Source organism: Monodelphis domestica, chromosome 5 (assembly GCF_027887165.1).
Source record: "Monodelphis domestica isolate mMonDom1 chromosome 5, mMonDom1.pri, whole genome shotgun sequence".
Classification (NCBI taxonomy): Eukaryota; Metazoa; Chordata; class Mammalia; order Didelphimorphia; family Didelphidae; genus Monodelphis; species Monodelphis domestica.
This window is the reverse complement of record NC_077231.1, coordinates 80849375-80874373: the sequence shown is the minus strand read 5'-3', so window position 1 is coordinate 80874373 and position 24999 is coordinate 80849375. Positions and strand designations below refer to the sequence as shown.

General features: G+C 37.4%; 1 protein-coding gene across 6 annotated transcripts in view; it reads right to left on the bottom strand.

Moving 5' to 3' along the window:
* CFAP54 (cilia and flagella associated protein 54) overlaps positions 1–24999 on the bottom strand; it is a 377407-nt gene that overhangs the window by 50379 nt on the left and 302029 nt on the right. For all 6 annotated transcript variants that reach the window (XM_007503244.3, XM_016425734.2, XM_016425736.2 and 3 more), the window contains 6 exons: positions 24267–24348; positions 21344–21442; positions 20573–20714; positions 18154–18348; positions 16504–16718; positions 4705–4887 (listed from right to left, as the gene is read on the bottom strand). In XM_007503244.3, coding sequence (XP_007503306.2) covers positions 4705–4887; positions 16504–16718; positions 18154–18348; positions 20573–20714; positions 21344–21442; positions 24267–24348 — 916 coding nt within the window. The remainder of the gene's footprint in view (positions 1–4704; positions 4888–16503; positions 16719–18153; positions 18349–20572; positions 20715–21343; positions 21443–24266; positions 24349–24999) is intronic.

Below are 24999 nucleotides of genomic sequence, written 5' to 3'. Positions count from 1 at the left end.
ATATTTTGGGGGTGCAATGGATAGAATGCCAGGCCTGCAGTCAAGAAAGACTCATCTTTTGAGCAATATGGGAACATGTATGGCATGAAAACATTGGTATAATCTATATCAGACTATTGACCACCTAGGAAAAGGGAGGGAAGGAGTGAATCTGAATTGTAAAATGTCAAAAAAACAATTGACCAAAAAATTATTCCCACATGTAATTGAAAAAAATTAAAAGACATTTTTAAAAGAAAAAGAAAGATGACTTCCTGAATTCAAATCTAGCCTCAGAAACCTACTAGCTGTGTGACCCTAAGCAAGCCACTTAAATCCTGTTTTCCTCAGTTTCCTCATCTGTCAAATGAACTGGAGAAGAAAATGGCAAACCACTCCAGTATCTCTGCCAAGAAAACTCCAAGTGAGGTCACCAAATATCTTATAGGACTGAAACTATCCAACAACAACCACTACAGAGAGGGCCCTTGGCCGTGGTCCTGAATTGTGAGCAGCCTGGGTTATCTCTGAAGTGAGTACTTGGAACACCAAACTACTAAGTGCTCTTTTTGGGACTCCTTCTCTTGAACATTTCACATTCAATCCTTACTCCCTCCATGTTGTGAATTCACATATCCTGCATGGGGCTTCTTCTATTGACCAGGGTCTCCTGGTTTATAACTAGGAAAGTAAGGCTTCATTTATCCTCTATGCAGCAAAAAGGTTTTTGTTTGTTTGTCTGTTTGTTTTTTTGTTTTCTTTGCCAAAATAGTTGATCCGTCTAGCCCTGGAAGTTTATGAGAAGGCTTAATCAGCAAAACCACAGAATTTCAGTGTTTGAAGAGACCTCAAGGTGCCAAGAAGTCTAGTACACATCCATGAATGGTGACCCAGGTTTTGCAAAAAGTTCTCCAAGAAAGACCCTGGGCAAGTCACTTAACCCACACTGCCTAGCCTTTACTACTCTTCTATTTTGGAACCAACATAAAGTATTGATTCTAAGATGGAAGGGAAGGGTTTGGGGTTTTTTTTAATCTGCAAGGAGAAGGAATCCACTTCTCTCAATCAACTGAACAACTCATCAACCATCATTTATTAAGCTGCTACTGTGTATCAGCTACTTTCTTTGGTGCTGGGAATACAAAAATAAAATTGAAACAATCCTCAGGTAACTGATTCCATTTTTTGACTGTTGTAATGAATAAGCAGTTGTTCTTGACATTAAGTTTAAATGTGTCTCTTTTCCTATTCTGCTCTTTGCTCCTAATTCTGTCTTCTGGACCAATAAAGAATAAATCTAGTCCTTCTTCCACATGTAAGACATTGATTGATCACTTCTACCTTGAGTCTTTTCTTTTCAAAGTTCCCTTATTGGATAGTATCTGAGTCATCGCTATTTTCAGGATTTTCCTAAGGAATAAAATAGTAATACTTAGAACTCCAACCTCATCCTAGCCCCCTCGATCTCCTCTGAGAATCACTGCCCCTCCCATAGTTCTCCTAACTAGAACTATGAGAGAAAGGATGTGAATTCAATCTAATAAACTGTTCAAATCTGCTGCAATGTGACTGGTTGAATGATGGTGCCACAAGAGCAGCGATTAATAGGATGTTAAATGTCAGCCTGGAGGGAGTAGAGTGTCCTATGTATGGCTCTGGAGACTAGTTCTGCTTCAACAATTTTATCAGTGACTTGGTGGTAAGTATGGATGGCTATACTTATCAAAGCTGAAGGAAAGCAAACAACTTGAATGACAGAACTGGGATCCAAAAATATTTCACCAGGTCAGAACAGTGAACCAAGACTAGTGAAATGACATTTAACAGGGACAAGTATTTCCTACATTTGTTTAAATCACATATTTGTGAGATGGGGGACATGTAGGCAGATAATAGCCAATATGAAAACAAATACCTGATTGTGGGACAGTGTCAAGTGTGTGGTCAGGCTTAAGTCTAGCTCCCCTTCAGGACTTCAAAACAGAAATCAATATGCCAAATAAAATAAGAACAAGAGAATATAGAATATTAGAGAAAATGTAGCAGATAGAGAAAGAGAAAGAAACTCTCACAAGGAACAGTAGAACAGAGGGAAAAAAGGAATATGTGCCAGGGCCCCTTTACTCTACTATACCCACATACTTCTTTTGCCTTACCTCTCATTCATCTTCTTTCCAGTCCCTAGTGGCCATTTCTATTGCCACTCCAGTCTCCAGTTGCTTCTCCATTTCTTTTTTAAGTCCCTGATTAATGTGGGGAATGAATAAGCAATCTGACAAACCAAATCACACTAATGTGTCTAGGATAACCACAAAAGTTAAATTGACACGTTCCTTCAAAATTTACAAAATGCTTTCCTCAAAGGATCCAGAGATAGAAAAGATAATGGGGATGACTTGATATAAATTCTTATTTTTCAAGTGATGATATTATGGACAGGACAGGTGAGGTAACGTCCTCAGAGTCACAAAGCTAGTAATGGTAAAGGAGGCATTGAAGCTCAGGTCTCATGACCATAGTCAGTGTTGTATCTACTCTGCTATATTATTGTCTCTGCTTTTAACTTAAGGCATTATCCCTTTCACTTATTAAAACTTCATTTAAATTAATAATGAACAAGCAAAGAAAGAGTCCCCAGTAAAACAAATAAATTCTGTGGGTAAAAAAGTTGAGCAGAAATACTATAATAGTAAAGTGAGGCTATTATACTATTCTATATTTTACTATAATACTGCATTAACAATCTGAGAATGGAATAAGCACAAAGACATCAAGAATGAATTAGAAGTATAACAAAATGGATGAAAACTAGAATTCTTAAGGAAATATGCAAAAGACAAACATAAATGGACTACTCAGGAAAGATGATGGGAAATCTTAATAAAACAATGGACTTTGTAGGAAAAATAGAAACCAATGGAACACAAAAAATGCCAAAATGGAACAATAAACATCAGATCAAGATCCAAACTTTAAATATTGGCTATTAAATAATAAATGCAATTTAAAATAAACTTTTAAAATAGAAGAACATTTAAGGCCTCTACAATTCAAAACAACCAAATGTGGAAAAAAATAAAGTCTAGATATCTTATCTGAAAATTACTAAATTCTCAGAAAAAAACATGATGAAACAAAGAATCTAAATACTGTATTTCAAGAAATCATACAAGAAAAACTGCCCATAAGTATGAGAGAGAACAAGCTATAATTTATTTTAAATCCATAGAATGCTATCAGAGAAAAACCCGTATTTTATTTCAACCAAAATGTAGTTATCTAGTTTCAAGTCTTCAAATAAAACATCTTGCAAACTGGAAAAATTAAAAATGATTAGTGACGTTTTGGGAGACAGAATAATATAGGAGAGAATGCTGCATTTGGAATCAGAATCCTGGATTTATACGTCATATTTATCTCTCTAGAGTCCCAATTTCTTGTAAAATGAAGTATTTGAACTTGACTATAAAACATCTGTCTCTTTGTACCCCCCCATCTATAAATAGATTATCTTTTGAAACAAAGGGAAAAAAGCCTCTTAATACTATCAAACATATTATCAGAGAGAACAATTCTAATATAAAATGTCAGATCAAGAACAAATTCTATAACTATAACCAGAACTCTAAAAACAAGAATGGAATGTCCAGAAGGAATATTAGGTCCTTATAAAAAGAACTAAAAAAAAAAAAAAGAAGAAGCAAAAGAGGCTAAGTGACTAGGTACTATGTGGCTTAGTGGTTAGAGCATTGAGTCAGGAAAGTGTTGTATGATCCTGGACAAGTCACTTAATCCAATGGAAAAGGAAATAGCAAACCACACTAGTAACTGCCAAGAAAATCCAGTGGATAGTTTTTGCTTTTATATCCCCTAGAGCTCAATACAGTGCCTAGCACATAGTTGGCACTTAATAAATGCTTACTCACTAATTTGAGCTCTCCCATCTCCTAGTCCCTTTAAAAAAATAAAATAAAATAAAAAATAAAATAAAATAAAAATAAAAATAAAAAATGAGAAATAATTCACAAAAAAATGGAGAGGAAGGAAAGAAAAACATTAGAAACTATTTTGACCAAGTATATGCCAAAGAACCTGAAACCCTGAAATTCTTGGATGAATGTTACAAATGTGATGAATATGAAAAGAGAAAATGTAAACAGTTTAACAAAAGAAATAAAGACTATATACTGTAAAAGCCTAATTTCAAAAGAAATTAAGCAAATCAAAAATGAAGACTTAAGAAAAAAATTAATCTTTCTAACCCAGATCTGAAGATAGCTTTATTTAAAATTTAAATCTAGTTCCCAAGTTATCAAAGTTTTAGAACTGCACTAAGATTTTTAGGATACCCTATATAATGCACAAATGATTTAATAATTTATATTTATTTCAGTTGTGTCTGATCTTTCTTGACCTTATTACTGGAGTGTTTTGTCATTTCCTTTTCCAGCTCATTTTACACAGGCACATAGGTTTAGGTGACTTGCCCAGGTTCACACAGATAGTAAATGTCCAAGATCAGATTTGAACTCAGGAAGATGAGTCTTCCTGACTCTAGGCTGAGTCCTCTATCCACTGCGCCACCTAGCTGCATAATAGGCTGTATGTCCTTTTAGAAAATTATAATTAAAAAAAAAAACCATTGTCTTTAAGATATAGTGTATTTAAACAAACAAACAAACAAAACCCAACAACAGAGAAGATTGTGTAATTGTATTCTCTTACCATGGGTTCTTTATCACTTGGAGGTTTTTCCAGAGGGGGTATATACCACTGGAAGCAAAGATCTGGGCTTTCTGCATGTATAGCAAAATCCATATGTTCATGCGGGGGAGATGGAGGAAGGATAATGGGGTTGATCTTAGTGGTGACTATTTTTTCTATTATAGCACTCACATCTTGAAATGTCTGTTGAAAGAAAAGGAATCAGTGTGAGAGTCTTCTCCCTTGTTTCATCCTCCCATCCCCACCACCAACACTGGAAAATGATTACATTTGTCATATTACGTGCTATGGTTTTATAGGAAAAACTTCACCTCACACTTCCTTTCTGGGCCCCATCTCCTATACCCTCAAATCACTCCTGAAGTATCGCATCCACTTCAGAAAGAGGCTCAAACTCAAAATCACTTCTTCTCTTTTTTTCCTGAAAATTAATATTACTAACCAATTCTCTACAGGGGAGATTTATTATTATATTATTATTATAATTATGACATCTAAACTCTTTAGGTTCTGAACACTGCAGGGCTGGGGTCAGATATAGAGTGCTTTCTTCCTTTATTTTGCTGCCCCAAATTAATTGTTCAGTTATGTTGGCTTATTTATATTTATTTACCTTATTATGTTTGTTTATCTGACATACTATGAAACAGGCCAATAACAAGCAAGAGGTGATCAGGATTTTGCCTTCACTCTTAGCAGTTGAGAAACATCAGTGTCTCCTGTGGGACGCTTCTTTCTCCTAGAAGCCTGTAAACCTACCCCATCCCTACCACCGCCATTTTGCCATAGCTACAGAAATTGCTAGTTAAATCTGCTTGTGATTTGTCTAGTGTTAGTTATAAAAGCAATAATCCTCATTAGGGGTGGACTACTTTCTCTACTCCTTTAGGCTATTTAAAAATTCCATTTTCTAACCATGTATGTATCTTTTCTTGAAGTCTTATTAATGCCTATAAAAGCTTCACTCACTCAAAAAAAGGTAAATGAACAATTTTCTGCTTCCCTTTCTCTAGCATAGGAAGCTATTTTTAAAAGACAATTGACCTTTTACATGGGTTCAAAGTCAAGCAAGATCTTCGTTTCCACACTGCCAATGATCTAACCTCTTCCTTTTAAAAATAGTAAACTTCCAGGATCATAGATGTAGAACAAGAAGGGACCCCGAAGATCACTGCTTTTTAATTTCCTCCTGATTGTGAAGTTGCAAAAATGGAAGTCCAGAGAGTTTAAAATCACATAGCTAATAGGCAGCAGAAGTGGAATTTGTCTCCAGGTCCTACTCCCTATCTCAATGATTAGAATGATTGTGGTATCAGAATCAGCCTCCAAAATGCCAAACCAAAGCTTTCACAACATGGTACTGACAATTTATTTTCATTGTCCAGTCATTTCAGTTGTGTCTAACTTTTTGTGATCCTTGTTGGGGGTTTCTTTGCAAAGATATTATAGTGGTTTGCCATTTCCTTCTCTAGCTCATTTGACAGATAAGGAAACTGAGGCAAATCAGGTTTAGTGACTTGCCCAGAGTCACACAGTTATCAAGTACCTGAGATTTGAACTCTGATAACTGAGTTTTCCTAACTCCAGGCTCAGTACTCTACCCGTTGAGTCACCTCACTGCCCTCCAAAAACATATTAACTATAAAAATGTCTATTATTATTATAATCATTATTAGGGAGAAGTTGTCAGAACCTAGAGAGAGAGAAAAAGAAAATTCTAGGATTAAAAATTTAGAGGGAACTAAATGGAGCTCGAGATTCTTAAAATGACGTCAGAGGTCATTGAGTCCAATCCTGATGAAAATACTTTTCATTATTTGCCTCTGTTCTGAATCATGGAGAACCAGGTTTATCAGAAATATGGAGGATGGCTAAACAAGCTCTGGTATGTGATTGAGATGGAGTACTACTATGCACAAGAAACAAGGAGCAGGTAAAAGAAATTTCAAAAAAGAACTACAAAAAAGACACTACATAATGAACAGTGTAGAATGGGTAGAACTAAGAGAACATCATACACAGCTCCAGATTTGATACTTTTGATACTATAAGAAGAATTGGGAATGTTACTACAGAGAATGAACTGAAAAATGGTAACATGAAAGTCATAATTATATGTGTGTGTATATATGTATGTGTATGTATGTATATCTATATCTATGTATCTACATTTAAATATTTGTCTCCCAGGTGAGGCCTTCCTTCCATGATGCAGAGAGGAAGGGACTGAGACACCTGTAAATAAATTCTATGAATAAAAACAAGGAAAAAGCTCTGTCTTAGAGCATCAAGGCTCTGAAAATAGTCCCCTCCAAGTCTTAGCTGGTATTCATATAGAACTTTATGAGTACAAGACACATTGAGATTATGGGATCAAAAAGAGCTAGAAGGGACCTCAGTTGGTCATCTGATTCAATCAGTTCATTTTATAGATGAGGACCCTAAGACCTGGAGCTGTTGTTCAAACTCAGGTTTTATGACCTCAACTTTGGTACTCCTGAAAAAAATTTCCCAGAAGAAATATGTACAGAAAAATGTCCTTTGGCTTGGCCTCTTACCAAAAGCAAACAGACCTTGTCCATGGCCTTGAGCTATGGGCACTCTGGAACACTTTCCCTCTGGTACAGATGTAGAATTAGAATGATATATTTTAGAAATGTTTCTAGCCTGAGAAAAGGGTAGGTCCTTGTCCCCTACATGGCCCCCAATGAGTGATATCTAGACCACTAAAACAAAACAACCAATCAACATTCTAGAAGAGAAAAGATTCACTTAGCAAATATCAAGATAATGTCTGAAGAGGGGCTTGGGAGAGGTATACCCAACAGATCCTTTTTGTTCTGTTTTGTTTTCCTAACATATTAGTTGTATGGTGTTAGCAGCGCGTGAGATTCTACAGATTCTTTACCACATGAAAAGTGCGCTCCTCTTTGGAGTCAAGATTTGTTGTTTCCTTTGTGGCTGATTTGTGATTACATGCTAGGGTGAATCCAGTCTATCAAAAAATACAGCTTCTTTTAGGGAACATGAACCTGGAGTCGGTATAGGTGGAGAAATACAAATGTGTGGCATTGCCCTAAATAATTCATTGGGTTCTCTGAGAGAGGCCTACAAGGGCAGGGAACAGGGTTAAATATCATCCTTGAAAAACTGGGTGATCAGAGGGGCTACAATAACTCGGTCAATAACCTCCATTCTTTAACAAAAGCCTTCCTCAATGAAAAGCTTTCCTCAAGCCCTTGGTGAAACTAATTCCTTGCTGAGCCATGGAGAGTAGGAGAGAAGGGGAAGGACATTTGTATCATTCTTTCAAATCCATTGAAATTAACACAGCTTTGTGAAATTAAGTCCTTACTAGGGGTGGGGGGAGGGGATTTATAAACAGGTTTTTTTTTTTTTTCAAATCTATTAAACAATGTAACTCAGTGTAGAGAAATTAACTGGGAGGAGGCTAATAGGAGTGGGAAGATGGGGAAGATCTTTGTAAATATCATTTTTTCCAAATCTATTCAAACTAAGAAGTCTCAATTTAGTGAAATTAACTACTGGAGGGGTGGGGAGAATGGAAGGGCATTTGTAAGTATCATTTTTTCCTCATCCATTGAAACTGATGCCTCCCAGCTTTGTGAAATTAACTCCTTGGGGGGGGGGGGGCGGGGAGGCAGGGAAGAATTTCTAACTATTACTTTTTCTAATCAATTGAAACTGATGGATCTTAGGGTTAAATGGCCAGGCTGAGAAGGGGCTTCAGGTGGGTTCTCCTGGTATGGCTAAATTATTCCTCATATTATCCAGCCTCCTATTCAGGAAAAGATACAGACAGCACTGTCAGTGTGAGGCCTCAAATACAAAATGGAAATGGAGACACTGACCTTTCAAGTTGTCGGTCTGTGAGAGATGAAAAATGCTTTGAGGGAGAGCTACAGTATTGAATGTGGAAATGTGTCAAAAATAGATCTTAAGGAGCTGTCGGAAAAAGAGATTGTAAAATGCAAGACCTTTGCCTAACTAAGCAGCTGAAAGATAAAAGTGGGACCCAGGAGTGCCATAAAGAAGATTAAACTCTTAAATAGCCCCTAAACAATTTTGCAAATTAAGGCATTCTGATGCCAGCCAACTCACTTCTGAGCAGGCAGATAAAAGTATTACATATCAATTATGATCAGGGAAAATACCTCATTTCTCTGTAGTTGGCCTACACTGAATCCAGTAACTGTTGAGATATTCATTAAATGCCCAGATAAGTTTAAAAAACACTAAGAGCCAAATCTCCAGACCACATAGAAAATAGCTATTACGTTGGAAATATAGCGGTAGTACATTGTAAGAGGATTCAAAACCACAATTCAGGTCTAGTTTTCCATTATCTTTGAAATAACAAAAAACAAACTGGAATCAGAGAGAGCTCTGAGTTCAAATCCTACCTCACAAATACCTACTACCAGTATAACACTAGGCAAATCACTTAACCTCCTGATGTCTACTTATTTATCTATAAAAAGGGGATGTCAGTAAGGTAGTAGATATAACCTAATATAATTAATGATAATACTAGACCTTCAAGTTCCAGCTAATATCCTACCTTTGACCAGAAGCCTTTCTTTTGATTATCTCTAATTTATCCAGTGTTTTATTGTTTTCATAGTTACTTGAATGCTGTCTCATCAGTCTCTAAACTTCTTGAGAGCTGCAACTCTTTTGCTTTTTCTTTTTAAACCCTGCCCTCTTGGAATCCATACTAAGTATCAGTTCTAAGGCAGGGAGGATTAAGTGGCCCGGGTCACATGGCTACAAAGTATCTGAGGATTTGAAACCAGGACCTCCCAGCTGCCCCTTGTAACCTTGGTTCTTGCTTGGTACATTGTAGCCAAATAGACTATTGGGAACAAAGAAGATAACTTATGTAAAGTGCTTTGTAAATCTTAAAGCCTATATAAATGGAAGCTATTATTAGCAGTGAATTTAATGTAGTTAATTATTGGGCTATTATTTTAGCAGTTACTTTTCTTTTTCTTTTTTTTAACACTTACTTTCTGTCTTGGAATCAATATTAAGTATCAGTTCCAGGGCAGAAGAGTAGTAAGAACTGGACCATGTGGATATGTGCCCAGGGTCACATAGCTAGGAAATATGAGGCCACATTTGGACTATGAGCCACCAAGCCTGACTCTATCCACTGAGGCCTCTAGATGCCCTAGCAGTTACTTTTACTAGGCTTCTTTTATTCTTGCCAAGTCAAATCAGACAGGGAAGCTAGGGGGCTCAGCAGATTGAGAGCCAGGCCTAGAGATGTGAAGTCATGAGTTCAAATTTAGCCTCAGACACTTCCCAGCTATGTAACCTTGCACAAGTCACTTAACCCCTTTTGCCTAGCTCTTACCACTCTTCTGCCTTGGAATTGGTACAAAGTATTGATTTTTAAGACAGCAGGTAAGAGTTTATTTTTTTAAACCCTTACCTTCCATCTTGGAGTCAAGACTGTGTATTGGCTCCAAGGCAGAAGAGTGGTAAGGGCTAGGGTCAAGTGACTTGCCCAGGGTCACACAGCTGGGAAGTATCTGAGGCCAGATTTTAACCCAGGACCTCCCATCTCTAGCCTGGCTCTCAATCCACTGAGCCACCCAGCTGCCCCCAGGAGGTAAGAGTTTAAAAAAAGAAAAGGTTAACCACATTCTGATTCTTCAGCACAATGGAGAGAATGTGGTTTCTCATTATTTAGCCTTTATCTAATTTTAACCCCGACTCTCTCTAATGTTATAAACACCAATGTCCAATTCAGCAGTCAAATGCCTCCCTCTTTCCCCACTGCTAGGGCACTTTCACTGGAGGGTTGGGAAATCTAAACCGGATTTTAGTGACATCCTCTTTGGGAACTGTTAATGTCATTTTTTTTTTGGTGTCACTTTTGTTTTTTCCAATGACTCAGAGCTATGAGTAGAGGGGAGCCAGTGAACACAAAACAAAGCCCTTTTTGGAAAAAGTCATTACTTCTTGGTGCTTGGGGGGAGGGGGAGCAGGTTTAAGTATCAAATTACAGGAAGAGCTTCCTGAGTGATTAAAGCTTCGAAAAATGTTATTACAAAAATCACCGAAGCTTAGAGTTGATGAAAAAAAAAATCCAAAAAGCTTTCTGCTTGTTAGCTGTCTACACCAGTGAATCTAACACATGATTACACTGCTTCTACCTGTCATGTATATGACAGTGATCTCCCAAGCTGATTATCCTAGGAGAGTGTTCCACTAATTATATCAGGAGAGGAGCAAACAGAGGGAAACAACTCTTTGATGCACTACTGCTGTTATAATTGTCACATATGTTTACAATTTATTCAAGGGTGCACATTGGGTGCCTCACCCTTAGCAACTGGATAGGCTGTTCTGAAATACTCAGGTACCGGCAACTTTCAGAGCCCATTTAAAGTCAGGAGGAATTTCCAAACTTTGATCCACATGCTTCAGAAAATGGATCCTCAACAAACATGGTACTGATTCCAAAACCAGGCAGGTCAAAAACAGAGAAAGAAAACTATAGGCCAATCTCCCTAATGAATATAGATGCAAAAATCTTAAATAGGATACTAGCAAAAAGACTCCAGCAAGTGATCAGAAGGATCATTCACCATGATCAAGTAGGATTCATACCAGGGATGCAGGGCTGGTTCAACATTAGGAAAACCATCCACATAATTGACCACATCAACAAGCAAACTAGCAAGAACCACATGATTATCTCAATAGATACAGAAAAAGCCTTTGATAAAATACAACACCCATTCCTATTAAAAACACTAGAAAGCATAGGAATAGAAGGGTCATTCCTAAAAATAATAAACAGTATATATCTAAAACCAACAGCTAATATCATCTGCAATGGGGATAAACTAGATGCATTCCCAATAAGATCAGGAGTCAAACAAGGATGCCCATTATCACCTCTACTATTTGACATTGTACTAGAAACACTAGCAGTAGCAATTAGAGAAGATAAAGGAATTGAAGGCATCAAAATAGGCAAGGAGGAGACCAAGTTATCACTCTTTGCGGATGACATGATGGTCTACTTAAAGAATCCTAGAGATTCAACCAAAAAGCTAATTGAAATAATCAACAACTTTAGCAAAGTTACAGGATACAAAATAAACCCACATAAATCATCAGCTTTTCTATATATCTCCAACACAGCTCAGCAGCAAGAACTAGAAAGAGAAATCCCATTCAAAATCACCTTAGACAAAATAAAATACCTAGGAATCTATCTCCCAAGACAAACACAGGAACTATATGAACACAACTACAAAACACTCGCCACACAACTAAAACTAGACTTGAACAAATGGAAAAACATTAACTGCTCATGGATAGGACGAGCCAATATAATAAAAATGACTATCCTACCCAAACTTATTTATCTATTTAGTGCCATACCCATTGAACTACCAAAATACTTCTTCACTGATTTAGAAAAAACCATAACAAAGTTCATTTGGAAGAACAAAAGATCAAGGATATCCAGGGAAATAATGAAAAAAAACACATATGATGGGGGCCTTGCAGTCCCTGACCTCAAACTATATTACAAAGCAGCAGTCATCAAAACAATTTGGTACTGGCTAAGAAACAGAAAGGAAGATCAGTGGAATAGACTGGGGGAAAGCGACCTCAGCAAGACAGTATACGATAAACCCAAAGATCCCAGCTTTTGGGACAAAAATCCACTATTCGATAAAAACTGTTGGGAAAATTGGAAGACAGTGTGGGAGAGACTAGGAATAGATCAACACCTCACACCCTACACCAAGATAAATTCAAAATGGGTGAGTGACTTAAACATAAAGAAGGAAACCATAAGTAAATTGGGTAAACACAGAATAGTATACATGTCAGACCTTTGGGAGGGGAAAGGCTTTAAAACCAAGCAAGATATAGAAAGAATCACAAAATGTAAAATAAATAATTTTGACTACATCAAACTAAAAAGCTTTTGTACAAACAAAACCAATATAACTAAAATCAGAAGGGAAACAACAAATTGGGAAAAAATCTTCATAGAAACCTCTGACAAAGGTTTAATTACTCATATTTATAATGAGCTAAATCAATTGTACAAAAAATCAAGCCATTCTCCAATTGATAAATGGGCAAGGGAAATGGATAGGCAGTTCTCAGATAAAGAAATCAAAACTATTAACAAGCACATGAAGAAGTGTTCTACATCTCTTATAATCAGAGAGATGCAAATCAAAACAACTCTGAGGTATCACCTCACACCTAGCAGATTGGCTAACATTACAGCAAAGGAAAGTAATGAATGCTGGAGGGGATGTGGCAAAGTAGGGACATTAATTCATTGCTGGTGGAGTTGTGAATTGATCCAACCATTCTGGAGGGCAATTTGGAACTATGCCCAAAGGGCGACAAAAGAATATCTACCCTTTGACCCAGCCATAGCACTGCTGGGTCTGTACCCCAAAGAGATAATGGACACAAAGACTTGTACAAAAATATTCATAGCTGCGCTCTTTGTGGTGGCCCAAAACTGGAAAATGAGGGGATGCCCATCAATTGGGGAATGGCTGAACAAACTGTGGTATATGTTGGTGATGGAGTACTATTGTGCTAAAAGGAATAATAAAGTGGAGAAGTTCCATGGAGACTGGAACAACCTCCAGGAAGTGATGCAGAGCGAGAGGAGCAGAACCAGGAGAACATTGTACACAGAGACTAATACACTGTGGTATAATCGAACGTAATGGACTTCTCCATTAGTGGCGATGTAATGTCCCTGAACAACTTGCAGGGATCCAGGAGAAAAAAACACCATTCATAAGCAAAGGATAAACTATGGGAGTGGAAACACCGAGAAAAAGCAACTGCCTGAATACAGAGGTTGAGGGGACATGACAGAGGATAGACTCTAAATGAACACTCTAATGCAAATACTATCAACAAAGCAATGGGTTCAAATCAAGAAAACATCTAATGCCCAGTGGACTTACGCGTCGGCTATGGGGGGGTGGGGGGAGGAAAAGAAAATGATCTAAGTCTTTAACGAATAATGCTTGGAAATGATCAAATAAAATATATTAAAAAAAAAAAAGAAAATGGATCCTCAGCTGTCATATTTAATTTCTCCCCTCTGAGAGGTTGCAGCTCTCATAACAGGGCTCTGATAGGGAGATGCAGTTTTTCTAGACTGGGAGTCAGCTCCTGTTTCAGATCCTTATTAGCTGGGTCAAGTCATTTAACATCTCTTGGTTTCAATGTCCCCATCTGTGAAATGGGGATAATAATAGCAGTGTTGTGGCCTGGAGTCACATTTATTAGTTGTGTGACCCTGGATAAGTCATATAATTCTGTTGGCCTCAGTTTCCTCATATATAAAATTAGGAGAAAAAATTGGTAAGCCACTTTAGTGTCTCTAGCAAGAAAGTCCCCCAAAAGGGGTCACTTAGGGTCAGACATGACTAAGATGACTCAACAACATATGGGAGAAATATCTCCTTCAAGTTTATGTGGTAGGTCAGTGCTGCTGAAGTATATCTACCACAATGCAGAAATTATCAAGGTAAGAAAAACTAGGCTTTATTAGTATGCTTAAACCTAAGTTCAGATCTCTGTTTAAAAAAAAAATCTGAACAATTATTAGGATTCCTCCAAGGTCTCTTATAGACAAAATTATCTCAGAGTGAGAGAAATGATACTTTTCTATAGTACAATCTTGTACATTCCTCTTCGGTCATAAAAATTATAGAAAAACCCAACAGACTTGTAGTCCCAGGCTTTCTTTACTGTCATATAAAAGTTGAACAAATTTATTTAAACAGAGTCATAATCTCATAACTAACAAGGCCAGTTAAACAGACTCTGGAGGTAAACTAAAATAGGTTAGAGATTAAACTATATTTAGAGGGTTCACAAATAGCCTGATCTAGGGGGGAAATATACATGTCACCAAGGAGTCAAGGACAGCTGAGATTCTTCCTCTTAGATTCTTATCTATGAAATTTTTTGGGCAGAGGTAAATTTTCACATATCATGGGACAGATTTAATAATCAGGTCAGATTACTATTAACAGAAGACAGGCTTTTAGTTAACAAAAAGTTGTAGAAAGAATGATCCTGAACCCCAAATAATACAAATTAGTAAAAGGAAATTTAAAAAATCTTTAAAATTCCCATTATGGTACTGAGGGAGGCCAAAATGACCAGCCTTGAAAATACAGGAAAGCCTTAACAAGCTGGCTAGCCTTGGAAGTTAGGAAGACCCCAATAAACATGCCAAACCCCAGCTGCAGTAGGTACCAGATAAAGGCCAGGAAGACCCCAATAACATAAAATTGTCAAAGTTCCAAGAATAGTAGGAAGCAGATAAGAGCCATACATGCTGAAAAGTATTTAAACCCCAGCCTGTCAGAAGCAGCTCGGAACTCTGATGGCAGAGGTTCCCATTGATCCACGTATCAATTCAATAAATGGCCTTTCTCTGCCTGTTGCATTGTCCACGGGTCTTCCTTGGTGATGGGTAAAATCCCAGACTTTAACAGTACCTACCTGCTTAGTGTGAGGCTCTAACAATATATATATATATATATATATATATATATATATATATATATATATTATGGCAGATTACAAACCTTAACAGCATATAATAAATGCTAGCAATTTTTAGTTATCTCTGGGCCCTTATACAAGCTATCACCAAGTCTGGGATTTACTCTATCTTCACTTCCTTCTCATAAAACACCCACTTTCCTTCAAAGTTCAGACAAAGGGCTACTTTCTATAAGAGGTCAACTCTTATTCCCCTCAGGTGCAACCCTTTGTTGTTGTCCTCCAATCATTTCAGTTGTGTTTAACTCTTTGTGACCTCTTTTGGGGTTTTCTTGGAAGATACACTAGGGTGGTTTGCAATTTCTTTCTCCAACTCATTTTACAGATGAGTAAACTGAGGCAAACAGGATTAAGTGACTCATCCATGGGGTGCATAGCTAGTAAATATCTAAGCTAGACTTGAATTCAGGTCTTCCAGACTCCAGGCAGGGCTAGAATAAAATCCCATTTCTGATATTACTTGTGTGAATTTGAACAAATCCTTAAAGCCACTGGGCTTCTCTGTCCTCACCTATTAAGTGATGGTGTGGGACTAGACCACTCTAGTTCTAAAATTGTGAGCCTGTGGTCTTGTTTTGTTCACCCTCATGTGAGAAGTAGAAAGGAGTAGGTACAATTATCACAGATTCACAATCTTGGGTACAAGACCATGGTCAAGAGGTCAATCTAATTTTCCTAACTTGCAGTCTAGTGGCCTATGACCCAAAAGAGTCTGTCAGTCAATAAACATTTATTAAGCAAGTGTTCCAGGCACTGTGCTAGGTGCCAAGTATACAAAAAAAAAAAAGAAGAAGGATCACTGCTTTCAAGGAGCCCACAGTGTAATGGGGGAGACAACACAAAAAGACGTTGGAAGAGAGCATCCTTGAGACATCCAGGGTAGTCTTAATACTTCCCAGAAATGCTCAATAAAGGGGGAAGCTAGGTAGTAGTGGATAGTGTCAGGCCTGGAATTGGGAGGACCTGGGTTCAAATATGACCTCAGACATTTCTTAGCTGTGTGACCCTGGGCAAGTCATTTAATCCTGATTCCCTAGCCCTTGCCACTCTTCGGCCTCAGAACTAATACTAAAAGAAAAAGTAAAGGTTTTTAAAAAATAAAATAAATAAGTCCTCCAGACATCTGCCTAGAGTTTTCTAGGCTCCATTCAGAAACATAAGGATTATTTTAAAAACAAATATTACCTTAAGTGATTGCCTAAGTTCGGCATTATCTGGAATATTTAGTCTTTCTATTCCAAGAAGGAGGTCTTTGGGGAAACACTCTAGACAGGCTGAAGTAAAAACACTTAAGAATTTTTTGAGGAAATTCTTCATCTCTTTCTGACGTATAATCAGATCTTCATTGAAAACAGAAGTGTAGAAAATTTCATCTGTTAAGAAAACTGGCTTTGGAGGAGCTGGAAAAAAGAACAAAAAGACTAATTAATTAGGTGATGTATTCAAGAAAGGATGATCACATAAAGGAAGGCCTGGCATTTCTATCACCTTAGACTGCTACACTGAACCAATTTCCTTTCTAGCCACTGCTGCCCCAGTGCTCTGCACCTCAGCGTGGCAGGCTGGCCCGTTCACGAACAGTGCCTAGCCTAGACCAGAAGCCATAGAACTGTCTTCTGCCAGACAGGAACAATTCAACCCAGAGATGGGCCATCAAACAGCCATTAATCTTCTTCGCATGCATATGTGTTTTCTCAACTTGATATTATTCTCTTGTCCCTTTAAATACTACAGACTCCTTGTCTGAGAGGCAACATCGTCCTTAAATGTGCCCCCTTCATTTGGTGCTATATTGATCGCAGCTTACCTCATATAGACACTTGGTGTCTGGCTTCACCTAGCTGGCTTGCCTTGCTGTCCTACCGCTGGCCCTTGGCCTCTAGTGGCTGCCACTAATGAGGGCCCCTAACCATGATCACCAGCCTGAAGCTGCCTAAACCTTAGTTTAACACTGATGTATGGACCAGTGACGGCAAGTGCTCTCCTAAGACCTGGGGATGCGGCTAATATAAACTAGTTAAGATCATTTGGAAGATGATAATTTCCAAGAAGTGGGCACCATTAAAAGAAAACACACGTCGAAGAATATGAATTTCTGTTGCTTTACAAGGCTGAGGAGGGCCTAAGTTAACATGACCGTTATGTGACTTGTATTTGCATTATAATCGAGAGGCAAATGGGAAGTGGTAGACTAGATTAGCCTTGCACACCCCGAGTTCAAGTCCTCCCTCTGACAAATATGAACTGTGCATCTGTGAATAAGTCACCATCCCTGGGCACCTCTTGCAATTCTATAAGATCACAAGTTAACAAATAAATTTCTGGTCTAAGATCTGATGAAATGAGGTACCATATTGAGTGGTCCTCATCCAAATTAAATCAAAAGTTTCTTTTTTGTTTCTTTTTTTTCCCCAAATCTTTATCTTCTGTTTTAGAACCAATAGTGTGTTGGTTCCAAAGCAGAGTGATAAGGGCTAAAAAATGGGGGTTAAGTGACAGCTCAATTTTCTTTACAATTCCAAATGGTTTTCATTTCCTCAAAGGGACTTGGTAGTAGGCAACTAGCTGTCCCAATCGACAGAAGACCTGGATTCAAATCTTGTCTCAGATGGCTGTGTGACTCTGGGCATCTCCTTTATTTCTCTTCATCTCAATTCCCTCATCTACAAAACTGGCATAATAATACCTGGCTCCCAGGGCTATAGGTGGAGGGGCCTTGCAGATCTCAAAGTAACTCATCAATTCTTACTATTAGTATTGTTCTTATTGGTAGGGGTGAGAAGTAAGAAAAGGAAGATTTCGGAAGACAGCACCACCCTGCCCCCAGTATCTTACCAAGCAAGGTATTCATATTGTTAACTCTTAACAGGTGAGTGTAGTAACGGGCCAGATGGACCCAGGTGATCTCCAGCTGGCTGGGCTCCTCATTTTCTTCACTGGGGTTGGTGTACAGATCTTGTTCCATACTTAAATAACTTCCAGATTCGCTCGGAGTGGTATAGGAAGTTTTGACACAAGTTTTATAGTTAGCTAAAAAATTACATTAAATAAAAAGTCAGTGCTCTGGTATGGCTTTGTTTTTATTAAAAACAATTTCCAGAACTCATTTCTCCATCTAAAAAGATGCCGAGATTCTCTTATTCGGCTTCAGTTATGGGAGAAAATCTCTTATCACTTTATTGAGCATGGCAATTGTATGGTTGTGTTGATACAGCAAACCTCTAGTAAATTCACTCCACTCAACAACCCATTACCTCCTGCTACACCACCCTGGACTCTCATGGAGAGCATTGTTGAATTGAACTGAAAGTGGGTTCAATATACCACACTTGTTTTCAAGGCTATGTTTATAAGCTCCAATTTAGGAAAACCGCCGGAACTTTCTGGCGTATCTAATAGAGGTAAAGGTTTACTGTCAGCCTTGTACAGATTCTTAACTCTTGCACAAATAATCCTTTTGCAATTGCTTATATATGACTTGCTTGACTCCACTTTCATGTCTCTCTAGATAAGGCCAGTCTCTTGACCTTTCATCTCTATTAAATGATGTCTTTCACTTAATTTATGTCCATAAGAAATAAGGCAATAACCCCACTGTACTTTTAGATGGCCAAACATTTAGAATGTAATCTATTCCATTCTAGGCACTATTATGGTCACTGACAAATTGGACAATATTCAACAGGCAAAGGGATCTGGAAATACAATGTTAACTAAGATACAATAGAAGAAATTGGAAATTTAAAGCCTAGAAGATTTAGGTAGTGGTCTCTAAGTATTTGAAAGTGGCACGTGGAAGGATTAGTCTTTCTCTGTGTGTTTTTCAATAGAGGGCATCTACAAAACAGAATTCTATCAAATTCTTATGACCAAGCTCTGTATTCTTTCCTTCCAAGTCCCTTTAGATCAGACACTCATAGATTTCAGGAGGTCTATGAACTGGTATAAGGAAAATATTACAACCATAACTTTCCCTAACCTTTAACTGAAATTTACAATTTCTTTCTATTATAAATGTAAGCAAAGAACTACAGCAGTATTATTAGGGCCTGTGGCTTTGTTGCCAGGAGAAATCACGAGTATTTTCATATCACATTACATTTTTTGAAGACATGTCAAAATACTGTTTCTACTGATCGCTCCTTAGACATTACTATAGTTATTGACCTTTTTAATTTGCTTATGTCTTAAGTGTACTTAAGTGTATCTCATTAGATGTGATGTGGGAAAGGGCACACATATTGCCATATCACAAATTTGTATCTTTGAACATGTCTGTCTACTGGATAATCTCTTCTGTGATGTGGGGAGAATAGTGAGGGGCTGGGACACGCAAGGATAAATTCGATTAACAAATAAGTAGAAGAGGATGGAGTATCCAAAGGAAACAAAGCTAAGGAAGAAAGCTTTGAAAGTTTCCTGTGGAATATATGATGCAGTTATGAAGAAAAACAAGCTAATCATATAAAAAAAAAACTTGTGATTTCATTTATGTACAATCTTCTTTGAATATGGAAATGCTTGTTTTATGAAATTTGGAGTAAAAAAGAAAAAATGTTTCTTTAACATTTTATGATGTTTCAATATAATTAGTTTCCTTTGTAGTCTGACATATTTATCTTACACATTTAAAAACATGCTTCTGAGAAGAGGTTCACAGGCTTCACCAGACACTGCCAAAAGGGTCCAGTACATTAAAAAAGGGTCAAGGAACCTGAAATGCTGATTTAGTTTGAGATTTGAACAGGAAATCTTTTTTTTTTTAATCCTTACCTTCCATCTTGGATTCAAAACTGTGTATTGGCTCCAAGGCAGAAGAGTGTCTAGGCAATGGGGGTCAAGTGACTTGCCCAGGGTCACATAGCTGGGAAGTATCTGAGGTCAGATTTGAACCTAGGACCTCCCGTCTCTAGGCCTGGCTCTCAATCCACTGAGCTACCCAGCTGCCCCCTTGAATAGGAATTCTTAACCTGATATCCATGAGCTTGTTTTATTAATACTTTGATAATGATATTTCAGTAGAATTGGTTTCTTTTGTAATCCTGTATATTTTATTTTATGCATTTAAAAATATTATTCTAAGAAAGGGTTCAGAGGCTCTTCTAAACTGCTAAAGGTGGAGTTGAAAGATTAAGAACCCCTGTGATCAAGGCCATTAGAGGCTTTAAATATTTTAAAAATCATAATCAAATGCTTGTTATTTGGTTACACATCCCAGCCTAATACAGAAAACTGATGTAATGAATGAGCATACCAGTCAAATAATCTACATAGGTACAAGTGAGGTCAGCATGAGCAAATTCAGGGATATTCTGATAGACATTTTGATCCATTTTCTCGGTCTTCACACTCTTTTCTCCAGTTAGCTTCTTAGCTGCCATTGTAGCTTCACTGACCTATAATCCCAAATAATTTAGAATGCATTCAGTATTTATGCATAGCACATTCTTTAAACAGAGGCAAGTAAACCATCTGTGAAAAAGGCAATCACAAAACATACATTAAAATTCTAAGAGAAAAAATAAAGACAACCTAGACAAATCTACTTTGAACCCGTCCCTCCCAACACAGGATACAAGTCATAGTGAAATAAGTTATTTTTCAATGAATTTAATTAAATAATAAAACAAACATATAAATATATATGAACAGAACAAATATAAATCAATATAAAAACAAGGTTAAAGAACAATTAATCATTTTAAATAGACAACTTATTCTATGTGTAATTGCTTTTTGCCTTCCTATCAGACATTCACACCTATACTTCCTAATATTTTCATTAAATAAAGGCTGAAACAAACAAGGATAGGCCTGGTAGGTTCCCAATTAAAGGCACAGCTCAAATAAACGGGCTACACTTTCGACTGTTCTGGAGAACCTGACACCAGCAGAATTTCCAGGGAGTCTGACTTCACCTTTCTCCTATATAACTAACTAGCTGTACCATTGTCTCCTTGACAGCTGGTAGGAGCTGACTGTAGATCTGAGGGTAAAAAGAGAGATTAAAGTCAGTGTTACCCACCTGTGCAGCAGCTCGGATTGCTATCCAGGACATTGCCAGGTAAATTTCAGTTTTAATGTCTAGTGATTCCTTTGATGGATTCTGGTCTTGGAGAAAGATCTAAAAGGGGGCCAGAAAGTCTCTGATGAAGTTGAGAAGTTAGCCACTGAAAAATCTGAGGTTTCTTACCTTTTAAGGACAGTCCCTCTAGTGAAGCCAATTGTCATTTAAAGATTGGCAAAATCTGGGCTGGTGGAATGGGAAGTGGGAAAAGGTGAGAAAAGAGGACTATTCCTCAGGCCTGTTGATAGGTGATACTTTGTATGATCTTTCATTTGGGAAAATGTATAAAAGAATATCACAATTTCCTGAAAAGGCTTTAAAAAGAAGAGTTTGAGAGTATTTTCATTGATTTTTCAGATGAGGATTTCTCTCTTCTCAAAGGTAGTGAAGTCCAAAGGAGAATCATTGAAGGAACAACAGAATCTACAACACAAAATCTGGAACATTCCAGGAGAATGTAGGCTCCTGGAGGGCAGGGGCTATTTCATAGCACAGTGTACATGATATACCAGATTGTAGCATGGTGCCTTGTGAAGATGGAATTAGCATTTCATAATTACTTGTCCTGAAACTGGACTTTTGGCATCAATTAAGAAAGTTCTTGGGTTTGGTTTGGGTTGATTTTTTTTCAGAATCAAAAGACAACTAAGCAAAATACTACACAGCAAACTCTCCCATCTCAAATACGAGGTTGATTAGTCAGGAGTGGATTACTTGGGCTCTCTACTTGGTCTTTTCATTGTCTGTTATTCAGTCATGTCCAACTCTTCATGACTACGTTTGGGATTTTCTTACCAAAGATTTTTGAGTAGTTTGTAATTTCATTTTACAAAAGAGGAAAGTGAAGTCAACAGGGTTAAATGACTTGCTTAGGACCACATAGCTAGGAAGTGTCTGAGGCCAGATTTGAAATAGGGAAGATGAATCTTCCTGACTCCTGGCCCGATGCTCTAGTATCTCATTGCCTACTTTTGATCAATTCCCAGGTTTTCAATACAAACACTAGAAACTGAAAAGAAAGTAGATAAAAATGCAAATCGGGTAATTCATCTGATTGATCATATGAAATTTCATATATATGTGTGTGTGTGTGTTAATATATATATATATATATATATATACACAAAATACTTTGCAACCACAGGTTGCTATATAAATTTTATTATTACTGGAAATTCTTGATATGAGAGAAAAGTTTCTATGCAGGACTAAAGTGAGATTTATATATGTTTTAAAAATTGATTGCAGATGTAATTTAACCATTTCTGCTTCCACTTAACATTAAGATTTCTGGAAAAGAGAAAACACAATTTCCTAAAATCCATTTCTTCAAATCAAATCTGTTCAAAATGAAGCAGCAGCCCTGATTTCTACTTTGGTGTCTATCTGCTCTCACCAGAACACAGCAAGTTTCCAGCAGGTACAAATAATGAATTGCCTGAAGTGATTGATTACAAATTATGGCATCTGATGCCAGTCTGGAACATATAGTGAGAATTAAAATAATGTTACCAAGAAGGCAGCGAAGTGGCTCAGTAGATTGAGAACCAGGTCTAAAGATGTGAGGTCCTGGGTTCAGATTGGACATCAGATACCTCCTGGCTGTGTAAATCTGGGCAAGTCACTTAACCCCAATTGCCTAGCCCTTTCCTCACTTCTGCCTTGGAACCAATTCCAATTCTTAGTTTTGATTCTAAAACAGAAGGTAAGGGTTTAAAAAAAGATATTTACTTATATGTTCGGACATATACATATATATATACACATAAATAAATGTGACTATATGGATATATATAGCAAACCTATGTGTTTACACATATGTATTTGTATGTATGAATGGATATGTATATATGCATGTATATGTATACACCTTCTATATAAGAAGCTGTATGGCATCTACTGCACACAATTGCTTATTTGTTTTATTTTCCATTTGTCTTCCAATTTTGCTATCTCACATGAGGGGTAGTCAATAAATATTATTGACTGACTAACAGTTTCAGGAGATTGAATAAAGCCAAGATATTAAAAAGTCCTATAAGGACTGAAGATGAAAGACGATTAAATAAACAAACCATCAAGGTTTGAATAAGATTTTTTTTATTTTCTAATTCGATAACTAGTGGCATCTAGACCTTAGATATTAGTTGTGTGATCCATGGCAGATCACTTGACATTTGGCTAACTCCACTGCCTTAGCTGTTAAAAAAGGAGGAAAAATATATATAGTACTTGCCTCCCCAGGTTGTCATGAGGATCAAATAATATGGTGATTAATAAATATTTGTTCCTTCTCTTTCTTAGTCTAGTAGAGCAGTTTTAGATATCATATGAGTACCATCAGTCATTTTTCAGTCATATCAGACTCTTTGTAACCCCATTTTGGGGTTTTCTTGGCAGAGATACTGGAGTGGTTTGCCATTTCCTTCTCTAGCTCATTTTACAAATGAGGAAACTGGGGCAAACAGGGTGAAGTGACTTCCCCAGGGTCACACAGCTAGTAAGTGTCTGAGGCCAGATTTGAGCTCAGGGAGACGAGTCTTCCTGACTCCAGACCTGATTTTCTACCCACTGCTGCCCACTTCACTATGGCATATTACATAAATCCCTACAAAAATCAGTAAAATTAGGACTGGTTTAGATGGGGTATGAACCCAACACTTCAGTGAACAAGTTGTAGTCTACTGTAAGTGGTGAAAAAAAAAAAAAACTGTCCCCAATGTTTGCATCACCAAGCATTCAAGTCACTGGGGCCATTTCTATACAACCTCATTAGAGGTAAACATTTCCACAAGCCACAGGGGAAAATCATCTTCATTCCCATGCTGCATATAAATATAACAAACCCCAAAGCAGCTAATATACTATTGAAATAGTTCACCTTATTTTTTGAAGCATTTTTCCTATAATTCCACACAAGTAAATATAACAGGGCGATTTCCAGATAGGATTTCCTTATCAACCTAAAGAAAGGAAATTGTAGAATTTTAATGAGCAGCTTAACTATTCATTATCATGCAATACTCTCTCTCTCTCTCTCTCTTTCTCTCTCTCTCTCTCTCTCTCTCTCTCTCTCTCTCTCTCTCTCTCTCTCTCTCTCTCTCTCTCTCTCTCTCTTTATCTATCTATCTATCTATCTCTCACTCCTCTCCTCCTGGCTTTCCCAGCTTTCTTTAAGCCCCAGCTAAAATCCCACCTTCTACAGAAAGCCTTTTCTGATTCCCCTTAATTCCACTGCCTTCCCTCTGTTGATGCTTTCTAATTTACTCTGTAAATATCTTCTGTGTACATTGTTGTTCAGTTATTTGTCATGCCCTATTCTTTGGGACCCCATTGGAAGATTTTTTTGGCAGAGACACTGGAGTGGTTTGCCATTTCCTTCTCCAACTCACTTATCAGATGAGGAAACCGAGGCAAACAGAGATAAGTGGCTTGTCCAGGGTCACATAGTTAGTTAGCATTGTAGACCAAATTAGAACTCAGGAAGATTCATCTTCCTAACTCCAGGCCCAGCACCATGTGTACTAGGGTGCCACGTAGCTACCCTTACATATACATAACTATTTGCATTTTTTCTCACCCATTAGAGTTCCCAAGGGCCCAAACTTTAGCAA